This window comes from Falco naumanni, chromosome 5 (assembly GCF_017639655.2).
Source record: "Falco naumanni isolate bFalNau1 chromosome 5, bFalNau1.pat, whole genome shotgun sequence".
Lineage (NCBI taxonomy): Eukaryota > Metazoa > Chordata > Aves > Falconiformes > Falconidae > Falco > Falco naumanni.
In genome coordinates this window covers 49,648,503-49,669,129 of record NC_054058.1, presented here as the reverse complement: position 1 = coordinate 49,669,129, position 20,627 = coordinate 49,648,503, and the positions used below count along the sequence as shown (strand labels likewise).

General features: G+C 35.8%; 1 protein-coding gene across 42 annotated transcripts in view; it reads right to left on the bottom strand.

Annotated features, from left to right (window-relative positions):
• The window catches only part of NRCAM (neuronal cell adhesion molecule), a 163,924-nt gene that overhangs the window by 23,391 nt on the left and 119,906 nt on the right, over positions 1-20,627 (bottom strand). For 18 of the 42 annotated variants that reach the window (XM_040595993.1, XM_040595998.1, XM_040596003.1 and 15 more), the window contains 12 exons: positions 20,434-20,581; positions 19,760-19,884; positions 18,857-18,886; positions 17,394-17,495; positions 14,235-14,432; positions 14,051-14,121; positions 12,948-13,173; positions 12,538-12,653; positions 8,985-9,189; positions 8,661-8,783; positions 7,430-7,606; positions 6,241-6,276 (listed from right to left, as the gene is read on the bottom strand). In XM_040595993.1, the coding sequence (XP_040451927.1) occupies positions 6,241-6,276; positions 7,430-7,606; positions 8,661-8,783; positions 8,985-9,189; positions 12,538-12,653; positions 12,948-13,173; positions 14,051-14,121; positions 14,235-14,432; positions 17,394-17,495; positions 18,857-18,886; positions 19,760-19,884; positions 20,434-20,581 (1,557 nt within the window). Of the gene's footprint in view, positions 1-6,240; positions 6,277-7,420; positions 7,607-8,660; positions 8,784-8,984; positions 9,190-12,537; positions 12,654-12,947; positions 13,174-14,050; positions 14,122-14,234; positions 14,433-17,393; positions 17,496-18,856; positions 18,887-19,759; positions 19,885-20,433; positions 20,582-20,627 lie in introns of all 42 variants that reach the window. The other 24 variants (XM_040596001.1, XM_040596007.1, XM_040596015.1 and 21 more) reach the window with 5 other exon arrangements.

Genomic DNA, 20,627 nt, shown 5'->3' with positions numbered 1-20,627 from the left:
TCATTCAATTGTTTTTTCTCTAACCCGTATTTTCCTGTATTTTGCTCTTCCACAAAAGATGTCTAATTAGCAGCATAACTGTATGACTGCTATTTGTCACCGGTGTTAAAGACAGAAGAAACTATCAGCAATAACTTGTTTCAAACTCTTGCAAACAGATGCCACAGAGTTACACCAAACTTCTTCCTTCTCATGCCCAAGCACTGGGGATGAAAGAAACTGTCTCATCTTGTGTGAAAGACTCCAGATGACAGACAGCTGCTGTAACACTAAGCAAATTTGATAATCACCTTCCCTGTAAAGCCTCTGTCTTATCTTGTATTTTGTTGGTGTTTTTTGCATCTCCAGTTTCTAGTTTCTGCCCTGATTAAAGAGTTGCCTGCCTGAGTACAGAGTAGATTAAAGAGTAAAAAGTAAATTTCCTTCTGTTCATACGATTGTACATAACAATTAATAATAATTAAGACACCTTCATTTCCTTGGTGTCTTAAGTTTCTAAATGCTTTCAAGTGACTGATTCACGCTTACATTTATCAGATGTATTCTTATCTAATTGTTACCAATAGCTGTTTGTATACATTTATCCATGTGTAGTATTTGGTCAGATTTAAGTTCTGTATTTTTCCTGCTGAACACAGTGCACTGATTCAGTAGCATGTTTATTTTCATAATCATTATTTTTTTCATTCTTTCTCTTTTTCACTACTGCTAGATCTAATTTTCTAGTAGGCCTGGAAAGTTTTAGTGAAGTCTGTTAAATGTGCCATATTTCCAACACGAACGCACACATAAGAAGATGGCTCGTGGATCCTGAGGTGATGAAAGCCTGGAGTCTAAGTGGTTACAATATTTAAAGCTTGTCTCCAATCTACCAAGACTCTTGTCTTCTCAATCAGCACACCTCTAATTATAATTAACCTCTTAGTTCTTCAATATGTTTCCCAGCAGCATTCACAAACGCAAAATGTGTAACTGTCAGTTGGCAGAAACTCTCAGCGCGTGCAAGCGCCAGTTGGTGAAAAGGGGGGGCAGAAAGCTTTGTCTCGGCAGTGGAGCACTGTGCTCGCTTGATCCGTAACCATACGTGATGCTGTGCATCAGCGCTTGCAAAAGCATTGCTCTAAAACTGGTGGGAATGGATTGTTAACAAGTTACAGTTTTTACACTTACTGACTCTTATTCAGCTACCTCGATTAAATTAATCTCTTTTATTCATGCTATGCACAATGCAAAATTTAGCTGGCACTTCTGAGTATGGTTTCATTCCTGTAGCGAGATATGGTATAAAAGCATTTGCCAATTCTTGAGAAAGAGAGCCAGGCTCAAAGTAAAATCTTCCTTTCTTTTCAAATCAATTCCAGTGCTTTTTCATGGAGTTTCTGGTAGAGTGGTATTTAATCTTCCAGCCTTTCAGGAACACAGTTCCTCCAAATAACACCGTTATACTTGGGCAGCAGATTCAATAGCATTTAATAAGACATGACATGAGATATGAACAGATTTTAACAACAGAATAGGCACCCTCTCTTAAGATTTCATTCAGCAGAACAATGAAAAAAAAAATCCCCAAAGTGGCTAAACTTTAGGAATTGTCATGGGATTCACCTATCTCCAGGAAAAACGGCAGGTAAGTGACAAGTGCACATTTGAAGATTGGTGTCAAATGGAAAAAAAACAACCCACAAAGCAATGTATTATAGACAGTTAGTTAAAATGCATATATAAAAAGAAAATAAATTCAAATGAAAACTCCCACACCCACGTACAAGAAAAGATGAAGGAAAAAGGTAACAGATTTTACCAAGAGCCTGTAAGACACGGAAAAGGGTTTTGCTTTTGTTTGCTTTTTAACCTACAACTTTTACAGCATAAAATTCAAGCCTTAGTATAACTGTAGGAGTGAATTCCATTCCTGGCAGTGAGAGATGGGCATTAGTCACTTCTAAGATTATTTAGCCCATTGCAAGAGCATTCCTGTAGTGTAAGAAACACAGAAGACAAGAAATGCAAGTTTCACTGACAAGCATTTAGCATGGCATGGATTTTGCATGACATCTATGAAGCAAAAATTATTTGCAGGAATTTTAGCATTTCAATCATCACTGTTCCCAGGAGATGTAGAAGAGGATGAAACAGTGGTCCTGCACAGCAGGCTGTACTCAAAGAGTCACACAGATATATTAGGGAGAAGTCTGCAAGGAGAGAGCGGTTGAAGGAGCAGTACAAAAATACTACAATCCACTTGAAAATAAAAAGCAGCTTGAACTTGTTAGCAAAAAATATGGAGACATCATGTGAAATGACTCAAAAAGGGAGGGAAAACAGATGGTGGGCAGGGAAAATGATTTAAAGAACAGCATTTTGTACAGAACAAAGAATACTGAAATGATCCTAACTTCTATGAAGAGACAGAGATACGAACTCGGCTGAGATAGATTTCTAGCCTACAGTGAAGAGCTACATATTGGAGATAAAGTCAGAATAAAAAGAATACTTTCAAACTCAGAGGCTAGACTACTTGTTTTTCTCCCTTGCAACAGAAGTATTTCTGTCAATAGTACTTGAGATATGAAGTTCACATCAAGAAGGCAGACCAGACTAAGTAACACACTGGCAGGGAGCGTTAGCTTCAATTAAAGGAAACTGTGGTCCCACAACCTTGTTTTAATTGCAGTTGAGGACTGCCAGTTACAGGTGTCTGCACGCATGCAGACTGCAAGACCTTGCTTTCAAATAAAAATGCTGACTAAATCAAAAAGAAATTGAAAAGTGAAACAAGAAGGCTTGTGGCACGAGACTGACACATCATGCTGTGACTCCTTACACTTCAGCTTACAACAAACACAGTAATGAGCCCCTGTGACTGTTTATTTTAACCAGCAACTTTTATTTCTACCACTGGCCAAATTTATATTCTCTTCCTTACTCGACAGACAGGTTATTTAAAACTTCTAATGAAAAGGGTAGAAAAGACTTGATTCCACTGATCACCTGAGTCACTTTCCAGCTGCTGCTATAACTATTTTACATGTAACCAGGTTCTTATTCCCCAGTTTTTTTCACACCTCTGTCACCTCATGCTTGTCGTTAGATGTCAATACATAAATGGCAATATAAATGCGTACTGCTTACCCAATACTGTGTATAATACGTTATGTTTTACATATGCAGTTTTGAGACACGTTTAGAATACAGGCTGCTAAGAAGAAAAAACAATTCTTTTTTCTTTACAATGCATAACTGCATGAAATTTAAGTCATTCATAACATCACAGTATTGGAAAGGAAAAAAGATCAGCTAAAAAAGTATCAGCTATAACAGGATAGCTTGCCCATCTAATAAAAGTGTGCCTCATGATTTACTCATGCGGGCTTGAGAGAATGACACGGATCTCATCTGTTAAGTTTCCCTTAGAGAAGAAAAAAAACCCTCAATTCTTGTAAATTGCCAAGATCAATTGCACTTCTGCTGTTTAATGAAATGGCACCGCCTAAAGAACTTTTTTATTAGGACAGTGCCCATAATACAGAGAGACAATCCTTTCCCCCATATATTGTCCCTGATTTGAATAGAGCTTTTAAGTTCTCTTCAAGCTACATTAAAAAAATGATTGTTTTATCTAAATCCCTTAGCTTTGACCTCATATTTCATGTTTTCATCTAAAATTGCTATTTAGCCTTCTGGGAAAAATGCACAAAACTTGCTGCTCTCCTTACTGGTCTAAAATATACTGGATATCTTTACTTAATACCAGTACAGTCATTGCAATCAGCCAAACTCAGTTTTACTAAAAGTGTCAGGTGCAGCAGTAAGCAGACTGTGGCTACTTTCATTGTTTTTAAAGTAGTAAAACACAATGAAAGGTCAACGCCTGTGTAAAAAGATAGCAAAAGACACATGCTTCCAAGAGACAGGGAATGTATTGCAGAACTACAATAAAAATACTGAGGCTTTCTAAGATCATTGGATTTACCGTAGCAATATTTCCCTCTGCACATTAATATATATAGTCAAATATATCCCAAGTGGCACAGCTCGCCGAGGTTTAAACAATTTGAGTTCCTCCAGGACCTTGTGTCTTATGTTTCTGACTTGCAGAGCTGCAGGTCTTCAGGGGCAGCTAGCCAGTAGAAAACACAAAGTACAGAAGTTTCAGTGCAATTTAGGCTGGGTGAATCTGGGACCTATTGTCTTAACTTCCAAGGTGAATGTGCTCAAATTGAAAGAGAAAGGGTAATTAATTTTTTCTGGTAAGTTCTGCCCTTCAAAACAAAAACCTGAGATGTTTTTGATAGATCACAAAAAGGTTGGGAATATCTAAATGCCACCTTCTCCTCGGTTTGGCTTTGGGTCCACATTAGTAAAAACTATATACCTATAGGCCCTCCTGCACTTAATGGAGGAGTAAAAAGTCGCTGCTGGGTACAGCTTCTTCTTGAGTGGGCTGAGTATCTCTATCTTCCAAATCCACCCACTCATGAGACCAAATAATTTTGCACTTGATCTTGATAATATGATCCTTCTTTTCCTTCCTCATAGTCCCTGATCAGTAGTGAAACAGTTAACACGTTAATCTAAGTAACCACTGAGAACATTCATCTCAGACCTGCGGCAACTCAGATGTCCTAACAGATGTCATGGCTTTAGTTCCGTCCTGTTTGCAGTTCCAGAGTTTTCTTTGCAATTGTAAGAGCTAGATGCTACAGGAATATGTGAAAACTTTGAAACCATAAACAACATGGAACCAAACAAAGACATCTGCTTGGTTTTCAGAGAATCTGAGATGACAGCTCTGAAATGTGAGCTGCTCCAGCTGATCTTACAAATAAGACGCTTTCTGCTAGCCACAGACTGTGATACAGCTATAATTAGACCTGAGCTTCACACAGAGAATCCATTTCTCCTTGCATGAGTTGTATTGATAGTCGACTGTAAATAATGAGAACTTAATTTACATTTCTGCTGTTAATGTCCAGGACTACAAGCCAGTTTGTTCCAATCAGTGCTGACTCCTCAGCTACAACTAGACTAAAAACTGGTAAGAAACACTTGTCGTTAAACTAAATTCACAACTCCATACACTTATCAGAAATGCATGTGATATTAGAATACACATATACATACATAAACATGTATAGTATATATGCACAAATGCATGCATACATATATATATGGTCCGATTATATCAGACTGAGTGAATTAAGCTATTTTTTACTGCTATTATCATTCAAAACACCTGATCATCACGTGGAAAGAAAATATATGTAAAACAATTTATGCTGTCTCGTCCAAGTTTGTAAAAAATGTTAGGTATTTCATGTACAGAGTTTGATTTGGGATGTTTATGGTCTGACAATCTGAAGCACACGTTCACTAGCGTTAATAACTTCCCTGTGATAGAATGACACATAAGTATAGAGACACTGTTATGACTCATAGCTACCTAACAGTCCTCAGGACAATCTTTGCTTCTGACAGTGAAATTCAGTATCAAAATTAATAAAAACTGTGTGCAAAAATGTGAAGAACACCTTGTTTGACAGAAGAACTGCATCATAAAGAACTAAAAATTACTGAACTCAAGAATAAGGATGATATTAGGTTCCACTCAATGAAATATCCTCATGCACTCACTCACAAGATCTGTGAACCTAAGACAGCAGGAAGCCATTTGCCTGTATATTCCATCTGATACGTGAACTGAGAAGTATACAGAGGGTATTGTCAGTCATCTGTCTCCTATGCACAGTTGGCTTGCAAATGAAACAAATGTGATCAAATGGGTAGCATTAATCAACAGTGAGAACAAGAACACACCTACTCTTTTAAAACAAAAAATGCACATGGCACAGGCAGTAAAAAAACCTCCTTTGCAAAAAAGCTGTTTCTTCTACTCTGGCTAATCAATGCTAGTGCACCTGGATCCTGAATACTTATGACAGTGACATACGTCTCTTAAACATTCAGAAATAATTAGACTTTGCTGAAGCTAAGCTAATGAATTCCCCTGGAACTCTGTGGCAAAATAAACAGATGAAAGGTATTAATAAGCATTCTGGGTTCCTTTTTAAAAAAAGCCAAAAACCCAACCAACAAAACCCACAAATGTTTTCTTCCAGCACTGATTAACACTTTGAATAGTAACGTGTAGTCCAAGATTTTCTGTCCTTACCACTGCAACTTCCCCATTTGCAACACTGCAAAATCCACACATTAACAAATCATGCAGTTTCATTTTACCTTTGCCTGCACCTACAGCAGGACGGAGAATACCAGCTTTAATGGAGGAAAACAAGAATAGGAACACTATATAATTAGATACAACACCAAAGGGAACATACATACACAATTTCATTACAAACCAGAAAAGCATGCAGACTAGATAAAATGTATTAATTCAAATAAATTAGAAACAACCTGCTTATGCTGAACACTGACACACTATTACAAGACAAAAAGTAATATACGTGCATTTACAAAATTTTATTGCTCATGCTTGTTACGATTCACAATTTAAAATAAATGTAGTTCATATGCAAACTTAATATACTATTAGAGAAATTGCATTGCATATCAACTCAGCGACAGAAATTCCAATAAACTGTAATTTTACTAAGCATAAAAATAGGTGAAAAGATGGTATCAAAATAGACTTTTAATACTAAGATGTGCAAAATCACAAAATACTTTCCCCCCCAAGTTTCCCCTTTACTTTAAATTACTCCTATTTTATTAAACTTTCAAATTAAATAAATAAAATTTTCAACAAAAGAACTGCCAAAATCAGAAATCTAGAATGGCTATAAATGTAAAAATAATAGTGACAGGATTGAACAATATACTTAAAAAGTTTTTAAATGTTACACAATGTCATCAGTTATTTGGGCCACAGATGACAAATTTATTTCTAGAGCTTTTTTGCCAGCTCTGTGAAAAAAACTTAGGACCTCACAGAAGCTGTTGCATACCTTAAAAGAGAAATAATTCCTTCCAGTCATAAAGCTGCATCCTTTCAGTATTGTTCTCTGTGACTAGACCACGTACACGAAGCAGAATAAGCGAAAGGAGAAAGACTACTTAAAATGTAAAGGTACATGAAAATTTGAAGCCCAGAAAAGCTGAACTCTTAGAACTTGTAAGTTTATATGAAAAGGAGGGGCTTTACACCTCTTTTGAGGCTTCCACTACAGTAGAAAACCTTTGCACATCTTTACTTAAAGAATAATTAGAATCTTTGATTGGTGTATAATACAGTTAAGGAAGCTCTAGAAAAAAATTTATGAGGAGCTGTTTCCTTATGTCACGTGAAAAGAGGGGAGGGGGAGGAGATTTTCTTATCCTTAATGGAAGGAAGTAGTAGCAATACTTTTAATAAAACTTGCAATGTTTTTTAAACTCAGGAGTTTTTCTTTATACATACCCATCTTACCTTCATCCATAATTGTTACTGCTTCCTCAGTTATCTGACTTCCTGATCCAACTGAAGTTTGTGCATTAAAGTAGAACTTGTACCTTGTGCTGTAATTTAAATTTTTTAGTATCAAGCTGCTCTCATTGGCAGGAATTCTTATCTCTACCAAGGGACCCAACTCATGTGTGTTGTTAACTGTTGTGACAAGAAAAAAGAAAAAAAAAAAAGAATTAGGAAAATTGCCGACAATGTCATCGTGTTAGAATGGGGTTTTTTTGTTTGTATTTATTTGGTTTGTCTGCTGCATCATTCTATTTCAGGTTATATGAATGATAATCTACAATTTCAAAAGAAAGCCACCTTTGCGTAAAAGAATCTGAGTGAGGGGCTAAAATTCAACTAGGGGATAGGAAAATACTAACATGTTTTTTAAGTTCAAGTTCCATTCTTGTAAATATCTGAATCCAAGGCAACTGAGTCCACATCAAGTGACGTGAAATGAGTCCACATCAAATGACGTGAACTCACATGCATTTGAAACACTGATCATTAAAAACTCTAAACTAGCTGCCTCATAACAAATTCAGAAGGCTTAGGGAAAAAAAATTACTATAGTGACTTGTATCTAATGTCAAGGAAAATGGAAGTTGGTAAGTGAAAGAAAACAAATTTCCTCAATCTGTTCCATGCACATGAAACTTAAATTTTGTGTGTGCACAAAGTCAGCAGTGTCATTGCTGACAAATTTCTGGGTAAGCAAGCAGTGGTATGGGGATCCTAACGAAGTAATTTATAGCTCTGAGACGAGCAAATGGCACATTTATGAATTTTTTATTTTACAATTAAAATACTGTGAAAAGTGAAGAAGCAGGAAACAATATAATTGGATGTATTTTGACCTGCTTCTAGTGATATTTTCTCTGCAGTTAGAATATAGGATTTGTAAGTGGTAGTATCTTGCTTCTAATTGACTGTCAATTAGATGTAGGACTTCACCTCCATTTTTCTGTAAAGCATGGTCCGAAGAAATAAAAGTAATGGAAAAATGCTAACCCTGTACTTGAGCAAGTGAAGTGTTCTAAATAGTCATCCAAATTGTCAAAATACATTACTCTCTCAAACCTGACATCTACAATGCAGTCGTATCTTTTCTACATTATAAACCTAATGTGATTTTTTCTTAAGAAATGGATTGCTATTTGGTTAACATATTTTCTAAGTTAGAGTTATATATTCATAATTAACTTACTTGGCTGAAACTTCAGTATATATGATGTCAAAACACCATTTGGATGGGTAGGTGAACCCCACTCCAGAGTCAGAGAGTCCAATGTTGGGTTAGTGATCTTCAAAAAGGAGGGTGAGCTAGGAACTTTTAAGAAGAACATACAGTAAATACAAAGTAGATTAACTTAAACGACCTCATGAATTATTAATTCTTAAGAATATTACTGTATTGAGCCAGACTATTATTTTATGATATCCAAGATGCAAATTCAGCAATTACACCCTTAGTGCCCTATTTCTGAACATACAACATTTAAGTTTATTCTCTAGCTTTCTCATTTCATACCTCCTTCAGGGGTCTTAAATACTTTGTCTGGGCTTGCTGGTCCTTCTCCTTTACCATTAACAACTCTAACATTCAACTTGTAAGAACTATAGGGCTCCAGCCCTGGCAACATTCCAAAAGTCTTGTTCCCCCTGAAAGTCAAGATCTTTTTTTCTACGTGCCGCCTACTCCTTCTGGATAGACTCTGTACTTTCCAGTAGTAAACCTAAAGACAAAAGAAAATCTACAGTGAGTGTTTAGGTGTTCTGATTTTACAAACTCCAGGCTTTTCCATGAGTATCCATTACTTATAGGTAGGAATAATTGTAATTTTAATAAGCTCAGGTAAGACACAGCATAGAGCTTTCCAGCTCCAGAAACAGACCTTGTCCAGAAACAGTCATGTCTACATAACTGGGTGAAGACTATCACCTCCCAGTTCTCCTAATGCTCAAAGCAAGTTTAACACAAGTCCTGGTTTGGAACTGCATTAGTATGTGATGGTTCTCATGTTAGCAAGTCCATCTGAGAAGCAGGACTCATTCATACACCCATTCTTTCAGTAAGATGTCTACACATCTTCCAAAGCAGACTTGCACTTTGCCACCTTGTTATGCCTCACACCTGACCATGCTATTCCCTGTGATGTGGAAGTCAAGTAGGTATTTTTAAATGGGGAAGAAACCAAAAGATTTGTCTGGACTGGAAAAAACCACAGTTTCTGAAAGGACTCTGAGATTACAGTCATGGAATGGTCTCCAACTAGGGACAAGAAGACTATTCCTCCATTTATGTGACAATTAGATCAGATCACAAAGCTGATTCTGGTATCCATTTGCTGATTGCATTTCTAAGAAACTACAGATGAGCCTCAGAGGTAATTACCTTGACTGCACTCTCTTTACTGCACAGTCTGTCTACCATGATATCTGTAAAGATATTAACAGTTGACCCCACAAAGACGTATGTTACTCCTAGGCTTGTCACCTTCAATTACACCATTGTTCAGTTTTCACAGCACAATCTTCATTCATGTATGATCACACACTAAAACTGATCAAGCAATAGAAAAAATTCTGGTTCCATTTAGGCCAACTACAAAACACCTTTTTAATTAAGGAAGCTGGGGTTTCACATATAAATTAAAAAAAGGGAACTCTCAAGACTTACAAAGCCCAGCTAGGTACCATATAAAGCAATGTTATGCTAACACCGGCTTTCTATTGCTAACAACATACCATTTCACTCTAATCACTGTTAAATATCACTGTGGTTTATATGGCTTGAGTTAATGTTTTTCAGCACCACCAGCTGTCATCCTGTAGCTCTCATCCTAGCACCTAGTGTAGAAAGCCATTTACAAGCTAACAAAAGCTTGAAGTGTTGATACTATTAGTATTGAAACTTGTAAGGTATAGTTCATGATATTTTAAGAATTGGTAGCAGGTAACGTTTCACAAAGCATGTTATTATAGTTGGGTCATCACTTGGCACTAGTCAGGCTGAAATTAAGACAGCTTTTATAAGTTGGGCCTGATAAGCAGTGATTTGGAAGAGAAATATGACAATAAAAGAGACTGCATCACGTTTTTCACGTACTGTATTGACTGACAGTTGAATTTGTAAGATTAACAGGAAAAGTGGCAGCAGTAACAGTGAAAAGAATTCTTTTTAAAATTTCTTCTTAGGTTTGAAACACTTCATAGTACCACAGTGTATCGAGTATTAGTTAGATTAATAAAAAAGCAAAATATGAGTGATGTGCTGTAGACTGCTGCTGGCTAGATGTCTTCCTGCTTTGTTCGTACATTTGTCTTCAGGATGTGACTCTTTACAGAAATACCCCTCTTATTAAGAAAGGTGTCCCTAATGCAACACAGCATACTGGGGTACTGTCTGAAATAATTGTATTAATCAGGAAAGCCTGAGTTTGCTAGTAGGATTTTCTATGTGTTTAAAAAGAGCTGGTTATGTGCTTTGTAAGCTATATTAATAACTGAGATGCTTAAAGCATACTCTGCATCCAAGAAAATTTTTCAGCTTGTATTCAGAGAAAGCTTTATAATAACTATCCACCATGTCTTAGGGACTTGTCATGCCTCGTCTAGCTTTCGACCTATTTTAGTTGGATTTAGTTGTATCTGCAAAAATTATGTAAGAAACTTTTTTTGCATCTGCAACTTATTCAAGGATATACCATTGTCATATTTGTCCTAGCCATAATGTGTGGTCAGGTCTGCTGTCAAAACTGTGGTCTCGAGCTTGTTTTATTTATGATCATTGACTAACATTTTAGCTTCAGTTTTACTTAGCTTTGTGCAGTTGTGTGGTTCTCCTTTCCAGAGAAAAAAAAAAATCATACTGTATACAGAGAAAGACTAAGACATTCAATAGAAGTAATCACGGCTTAACTAACTCCTCACACCAACTGGAGAGGAAAGTCTGCAACCCATTAGTAAATACAGGACAGAAAATAACCCTCAGAGACTTTGAGCCTAAGGAAAAAGAAATCTCCATCTAAACTTGGGATGATAGCTCACTGTAACCATGCCTTTGAAGGGTGAGAATACCTGATGTATGGGCAGATGTTGGTGTCTGGATTTTTTTGTATTATTAATAATCTTTAACGGAAATTTGGTGATTTGGATGGTAAATATTAGTGTTGCTGTAACTTGATTAATAATAAATATTAACTTCACTATATTGTTACTCTTTAATCCTCATTTAAAGGATGTTTTCTTTTGGTTACCCCTTTGTGTGTGAAATACCAGGTTAATAAGAGACTGTCATCTACCAGACAAACATCTAACATGCTTCTGCAGTTTCCACTCCTAAGTTTCTTCTGATGGGTTTCTAGTGCAACATCTGAAGCAACTTTTGCCATCAGATTTTCCCTGTCCTCCAGGGATACCAGTTCCCCCAGTTTCTAACCCTGAAGTCCTTCTGTCTCCCATTCTCTTTTAACTGCATTTTTGTCTCCAACACAGCCTTCTCAGTTATCAAAGCCAGCACACTGTATTACACTAAGCGTCCTTCAATTACATGTACACTCCAAATCTTCTGCCATTTCCTATCTCCTTAAATTGAACTTTTAAACTGAGCTTTTTCCTGGCCTCCAAAAAGACACAGCACCCAGCATAAGGCAGCAAGCGGCCAGTTACTCAGAATTAAAGATGTGATTATTCATACTATGGCAGAAGATGAGAAATCTTAGCATTAGACCTAGAAGAAACTCCTGCAGAAACTACTTCTCCTTACCCTCTAAATATTATTTTAGAATAAGATCTGTAATATTATCATTTTTTAAATCTGTATGATGTGTGGAAACCTAATTGCAAACACATCCCGTTTTTCTTCAAGGACAATGTCACGAGGCTAGTGTGGCAAGGCTGGAACATTGCTGAACTTTAAATGAATGGTATCAATGCTGTTGCTCTTGTCAGCAAAACTTGTGAGCTCACTGAAAAGCAGGAGTCCTCTCACATGTCAGTTACTTCAATCTGGATACAGTATCATATAGAAAGAGTGATCTATTTTAATAAATGAGAAACAGAATGCTTTTGACTGTACTTACTTTGTACCCTTGAAGGTGTCCTCGGACAGTTTTTAGCGGAACTGGGTCCCAATGCACCTTTGCTAATGTGCTGTTAACAACATGAACCTGCACGTTGCCTGGTGCAACCATCGGCACTGTGTGGAAAGGATGCAACAAGTGCCTAGTTAGAATATGAAACCATACGAACACGCTTTTTCAGAATGAGTTTTTGCATTGCATTCAAGGATTAGGTTAAAATGTTCCTACACTAAAAAGCTGACCTGAGGATTAATACTACAGAGTATTATGAAGCCTTATTATCTTAAAATTACTTCATTTTAATTAAAAACATAACCACTATCCCCCATCTTCAATATGGTAAATACCTACTTAGGTTACACATTTTGTTACTTTTAATTAGTACAACTGAGTCAAACTATAAAACTTACAGTCTTCTCCTGAATGTCCAATCACCTCTGATGGCTCTGGTGCATATCCCAGGTCATTTAAAGCTTGTACTTTTATTTCATAGGGAACAAAAGTTGGAGTACCAGACACAATATATTTAGATACATTTGCAACTATAACAGATGTCCATTCATCATCAACATCCTTCTGACGCCAGCTGACTTTGTATTGAAGCCCTGGTCCATTAGACTGAAAACCCTTTAAAGACTGAAATAAAAAAAAATATTTAAAAAAATATTCTGAAGCATCTGAAAAATCCAAAGTGACAAAGGAAATAAACCCATTCTTCTTCAGAATTTTACTGAAAATTTACCCCTGTGTTCTGTGACAGAGAAGCACTGCCGAAATGTTCAAGCTATGCAATTTTTACAGGAGATCAGTTCAGCTGCTTTTCATTCATGAGTGAAAATCACATTGAATGGTGATCCTGGCTAATTCTTATGCAACCATACATTGTGATTTCTGTATACGTATTTTGTTTCCAAATATTTCTTAAGAAATGGAAAATGGAAAAACAGACTTACACCAACTACTTATAAACAGTGTTCCCTAGACAATATTTCTTGCCTGGGATGGGAAATTGGTTTTACATTGCTCTCCTTGAGTGCCTGTCGTTATGGTAAGGGCATGGTAGAGAAAACTCTTCCACAGAAGTTTTTTAGTGGAAGAGTGCACAATAATTCAGTGTATCATAAAAGTTGAGGGTACAATTAGGATTCACATTAGAATTCATTCTAAGAAAAAGACTCTACTTGAGATAAACGTCAATTTACATATTCAAGTTTTCCTAAATTGGCAGCAAAACATCCTGTATTACCAAGTTAATGGCTTATCTTGAGAAATCACTCAAGGCAAATACGGCACCGTAATTTTTATTTTTTTTCCCCATAACGCATGCAGCTTTTCCCTGAAAATGAAGATGGGGAAATGTCTGGATTTTACTCTTTTCAAGAATTTTTTAAGCAAGCAATGCATTGAGTATTCTCATAGCATGTTCACAGTTAGATCTTTACTATTTCTCAAAAAAAATGCTACTCAGGCCTGAACACAAACAAATGAAACCTCAGAAAAAAACCAAACTTACCTCCCATGTTATTACCAAATTATCAGGTTCTGAGCCTATCCCTTGTACATTAGAAGGATTTTCATCGGGGTCTAAAAATAAAATATTTACACATGAACAAGAATGACTTCTGTTTGCATTCCAAGCAAATTCAACACCATTTGTAGTATAAATCAATCACTGGTAAGCAGGAATCGCTATTTACTTGCAGATTTTGTCAGGTACTGCTCAGATGGTTCGCTCGGCTGACTTCTTCCAATCTCATTGACAGCTATGACACGGAATGAGTAGTTGACATACGGAGACAATTTCAACTGTACTGTTGTCTGAGTTCCAGGAACTTCCGTCTGGTAGTGCCATACCCCTGGTTCATGCAGTCCATCTTCATATTCAATCACAAAGTCTGTAAACAGATAATGAATCCAACTTTATGTCAAAACTTGCAACACCTTCCTAGATCAGTGTAGGCATTTCTGAATGAGCTACTCAGAAGGGAGTGATCCAATCAACATTTTTTAAAATCATGGAAACTGAAATACAAGTACATAAACCACAACACACATCTATAATGTGGATCTCAAAAGTACTGCCTAGGTAGAAATGGAAGAGAAATACTTCTACTTCTATGATTTGGTATTCTCACTAATGCAGCTACCTGTCAGGTAACACATTATTGCAAGAGCTCTCTCTCAGGTACCTGATTTTAATGTAATGGGAACTCTTCAGCTGTCACAGCAAGAAAGTGGGACAAGATTGGAATTTTGATGTAAAAGCAGTATTTGGCTGACAAATATATTGGTCTTAGTTGTATCAAGTTGACAGTAAGAAGTATGTGTACAACACTAAAACTTTCTGAGTATTCCATTTTCCCCACTGAGACTGGCTTAGTGAAAAACTATTTAAAGTCAAGAACCAACACCTGAGAAAGGTTTACAAGAGCACTTTTCAGTATCTTCAAATTAAGTCAAGGAATGTATGTTCAGAAGCTAAATTTCTTGAGAGTTCTCTGTGTGAACATTACAATGATTACTGTCAAGTCCTCACAGACTATATATCCTCAGGGATAAATAGGTTTGTAAAACTTCAAAAATAAAATCATATTCATTATCAAAGACAAAAGGACATTTTTTTCAGCTGTGAAACAGCTGGAAAAGCTTCCTGCTCGTAGGTATGAGATATAAATTTTGAAACACTTAATAAGAATTTTTAGGATATGGTAAAAATATGGGAGAAGAATGCGTAGTCTGAGTACATTCCATGGAACCTTAAGTTTAGATATATGAAATCTACATGAGCATCAAATGCTTTTGTGTTGTGTAACAAAATTTTTCCTCTATCTCATGTATAGCTGTGGACAAGAAGCCAGAATATGACTCCGAATACATACTATTTGCACTATTAAAGAAATTCTGAGGGGCATCTGGAAATTGCTTTTAGAATACTTACAGTACCACATAAAAATAATGCACAACAATTTGAAGAGCCGAGATTGTCAAAAAATAAAATATGTAAGTAGTACTAATCATAGTTTTCTGAACTTCAGGCTTGCAGATTTCCTCCTGACCCAAGTAGTAAGAGAGAGGGAGAACTGCTCCAAATTACTGCCTGCGTTACAGCTGGTGTTGTCCGCTTGGAGATAAAGGTCTTGGGATGGGATGCTTTCTGGACCAAAAGACTTGTTGAAAAGGTGAGAATATTATAAAAAACACACCCACAAAGTTTTCACTACTGCTTTTTGTCTTCTCCAGTAACTAGCATTCTGCATGCAACTCTAGCAGAATGCAACTCTAGTAGAACGTTTTATAGGAGACTTCAAGGAAAAAAATTCTATTTGAGCCTTCAGAGAGATTCTAGCATGTCAGTCATATTACTTGTGTAAAGGGATCACTCATAATGAAGTACTATCCTTGAGTCTTGATCTGCGCTTTGAAGTGATAGCAGCAGCAGCAGCAGCAATAACAGGCTTACTTATGAAGCAAATGCCTTATTTTTCAGGCTCTTGCGGGACCATGCAGCAATACAAATTGTACCATAACTTAACCCAGCATTATTTAGTCAGAAGAGTTCAATTTCCAATATCAGAGTGCATGCAATATCTCACTTCTAGAAAAATTCTGACATGAGCCAACACCACCTAGTATCATCTCTTTTGAAACAGTGTGATTTCATTCCTATAGGAAGGCAAGGCTTGTGTCTTCGGTCTGGAAAAAAATGAAAATACTGATACAAGAGTATATGAAGAAGCCATAACTTGAATGCAGTTCAACTACTTCCATTAAACTTATATGTACTACATATTTTTTTTAAGTATGTTACTAGATTATATACATGAGGTGAGTCTGGAAGTGTAAAACTTCAGCAAAATCCCTTGGTGCTTTATTAAAACATAATCAAAATCTTTTGATGTGTTCTGAAATCTGTGAAATTCTGTTTTTACAAAACTTCCTTTCAGATGCCTGATCCTTATGGTTTGTGTTTGGTGTTGATACTGACCAGCATCAGACCCTGGACAGCAACACTCCGTAAGTCAGCCTAACTCATTCATTCCAAATATAACATGTAAACTGGTCTTGGTAACTTGTGGCAGTTATTAACTAAAAATGCACTGCATAAATAATAAAATAATTACCTTAAGTACTCATAATGAAAAAGTTGCTCCAAAAGTCTTTCTGATCCTATTATTTTTTGGAAAACAAACAGTAACATCTTTCTTCCCTCCTAAATTCCCCCTCCACTCTCTCTGCTCAATGTAAGCAAGAGCAGCTTTCATTATGTTTTGCTGGGAGGAATAACAGCATTTAAGATCAATTTCCTGTCCCAAAGGGTTACAGAAGTTTACTTTCTCTGTCTTACGGAATGCTTTATTGCTTTCAACTGTCTGGACTAGTAAAAAACAGAAAAACTACTGCCTTGTATTTTCATGAAGAGTACGCTTTTGTATCAGTAGTGATAGATATCTCTACATATACTGGCACTCATGCTACTTCAAATACAAATACAAATGAGTTAATGCAAGATGATAGTAGCACTTTCCTTCAGAAGCATACAACTAATGAACAAGTCTCCTCTCTACATATTTGTGACTGGACCTTGTCAGGCAGAGCTCATATCAGTATCAACTTCTGTGGTAACTAGCACAGTTTCTTGGATCAAAAGCCCAACTCTTTAGGGCAGTAAGTCTTTCTGCTTGGCTGTACAGTAGAGGATATTCAGTGAATTGTTATTATGTAAATAAACGGCAACTGTGACAAATAAATTTACCATTGTTCCTGCTGCACAAAAAATTCATCTCAGAACACTCTGGAATCTGAGAACAGTTAACATAATGCTATTAATGTGGTGCAATAAATATAAACAAACGTACTTGTAATGGGACTGTTATTTTCATCTCCTGGTATCCATGAGAGTTCAACGCTTCTTTCTAGCTGACCTGTCAATTCCAAGTCAAAGGGTGGATTAGGCCGAGCTGTAAATCAAACGAACAGAAAGTAAATAATCACACCAGAACACGTAGTTTCATCGCTGAAAAAATCCTTACATTCCAATCAAAAGAATTCCACAAATACAGCAGGACAGATCTACTCATGTAAGCATGACTTAATGACCATTAGCATGCAGTTACTACAAAACAAAGATAAAATGGAGAACTGATGTATCTGGAAACTTTTATATATTAACAAGAATCTGTATTTGATTTTATCTAATGGAACTATGATTAAAAAATGTAATTAGATTCATAGAATTATGAAATGCATGTTTAGTTTATCTTTGAATGATGATGGGTGGTTATCTATCGTAACTAGAAATATTTAATAAAAGATGGAAAATAAAGCATTCATATCAAAGAAGCTTTTCTTGAATCACTACAAATATTTTGCATGTGAATTCAAAACTAGTTCAAATAGAAACTAATTGCAAGTTACTAAGTCATTTATTTTTCATGTACTTTCAAAAAATCCTGAAATATCATGCAAGCTGTTAATATACATCCTTATAATGCATAAAGATGTAATCATCCATTCCAAATTCCTGGAAATAATTCATTGTATGATTTGTTACAGTAAAATCAAGATTAATGGGTAGATTCTTTTAAGAATACATAAGCACTTTCAATGAATATGATAGGATTTACATAAAAGTGTTTAAGATGTTCATACCTGAAAGTGTCTTAGGCATATTATCTTGCATTTTAAAACACAAAATCAGAAAATTGCTAGGAAATTAAAGGTTGCGTACTGTCAAATTTAAGGCTGTACCTGACTGTCAGATTTTTGGGGTAATCTCAGCTTTAATTTTAAAATCCTTATTAGCAAGTTCACCAATCATAAACCAAACTGGTCAATACGGTCCTATCCGTTTTATGAGTGAAATGAAATGAAGACAAACTATGAAATAAATTACGTCAGGCCTACAAATCTGTCATCAAAAGCAATGCAAAAACATGCCATAATTTGGTTGGTGCAAGTTCTTTGATAGTGAATTAGCTTTCAACACATCTGGGTTTACCTTTTAGATCTTTCATTTATTATGTAACTGATTTGCATTACAGTGTACTCTATGAGAAAAATATTATCACACTGTAACTGAACTTCATTAAAAATAATTTATCTCTGAAAATCATTTATTCCCTATAACACAAAGCAGCCTGCACTGTCAAATTCCAAAGTCCAGTACTCCAGTAATGAAGCAGCTGGTAAAATGGGATGAAACCACACACACACAAACACAGGAGAAAGGGGAATAATGAAAAGATGTTGCATGTTGCAATAGGCAAATGAGAAATGTATCTGGCAGACCATGTAGTAAGAAAACTTCGTATTAGTTTACCGTAAATGATAGCTGGAGTTGGGGGAGCAGCTGAAAAGAACATTAATATAAATGATTTAATCAGTTAGTAGCCAAAGAAACAGAACACTGTAGGCAGTTAAAGACTATTAGAGACAAACAAAAGTTAACTTACTTAGAGTAAATGGTTGATTTAAAATAATACATTGATAAATTTTCACTGAAAATTTATAAAAGTATTCTTGAATATTTTATCTGGTGGTTTTTTTTTTTATTAAGGATAGATCAAGAAAATAAATAAAGTATTCAATCTTATAAAAACTCTTAAATAAGTACTAGATATTTGGTGTATGTCATTCCTGGATAGGCAAAAGATTACAGCATGCTTTTAAAACAGAAGCATACTTGACTTCGCATCTCAGCTTGAACTCAGGTAAGAGTCATTCAGGACACCTACTTAAAACTTTCTTATAAACTGGGAGAAAAGGCAAAGTAATATATTTTATAACAATCTGCAATTATAGAAACTTAACAGAGAGAACTAATTAAAAAAGAAAATCCTTGAAAAGTCACGCAACCAAGCATGTTCAGTCTTTCTGAAGCATAATTTAGCTGCAAAGGAGATTCCTGAGAAAACATGTTTATGTTCAGACACTCTGCAATATGTTATCTACTGTGTTAGCTCAGATGTCGTCCAAATAAAACCTATACAGCATGACACCGAATGTGCCCTGTTGCTACTGGACCATTTTCTAAGTAGCCGATTCAAAGGCAAGCTTTAGAGTAAGACTATATTTTTAAAAAACTGAAACACATTTACAAATAGGTGACATTGTCTTGCACCAAAACTATGTTTGTGCTTTTCATTTTAAATCTAATGCTTTTTTCATATTGAACAGAAATTAAACACAGTTCCGCTATCATAAAGTTTGAAAATATTCTTACCAACAACAGTAAGCACAGCACTTGCTGAAACACTGTCCAGAGTAGTATTAACTATGCAAGTGTATGTTCCATCATCTCTATCAGTTACATTCATAATGGTCAAGTTGTCTTTACCAACCAGAAACCTGTAAATACAATAGATTCAGACACTGATTTTTCAACAACTGGTAGTGTTATAAGAAACTTGCATAAGACATTACCAAATCCCATCTGCACATTTATTTCAGCAGTTACCTGGACAGCAATGGGACTATGGGACTATGTCAGCCTCTTCTGCATTGCTCTTGACCATCTTCTCACAGCAACTGTCTATCCTAATGTGCTTTTATTTACAAATACACTCAAACAACTTTTAATTATCTGTGATCTAGAGCAAAATAGTTTTCCATTACCTGTTTGGCTTCTTATGCCAATTTTCTTCTCCTTACGATTGTCATACACGGTCAATATGCACAATTAAACATTTTTACATCTCATTTTATTTTGAATTCTATCTTAACATTTTCACCACACCAGTTAAGTCCTTTAGTCACCATATATGGGATAGTGATGCAATTTATCAGTCTTCTTCAGAAAATGTCAATAGGTCAATATGTTCCTTCCAAAGATCAGGAAAAGGAGCAGAAAAAAGAAACTAGAAAATTAAAAATAAAGGAAAATTATTTTGTCCATACCTTTCATCATCTGGCAGTTCATCATTGTCCTTCAACCATATAACTGCTGGTAATAAGGTAGAATCATGTTTTATTATACACTCAAATGAAACTTGGCCGTATCTCTGAACCACTTTGTATTCTGGCTGTTTAATTATCATTGTTGGATCTGAAATTTAAAATTACTATTAGATATTTAGAAAGTCTGACATTCT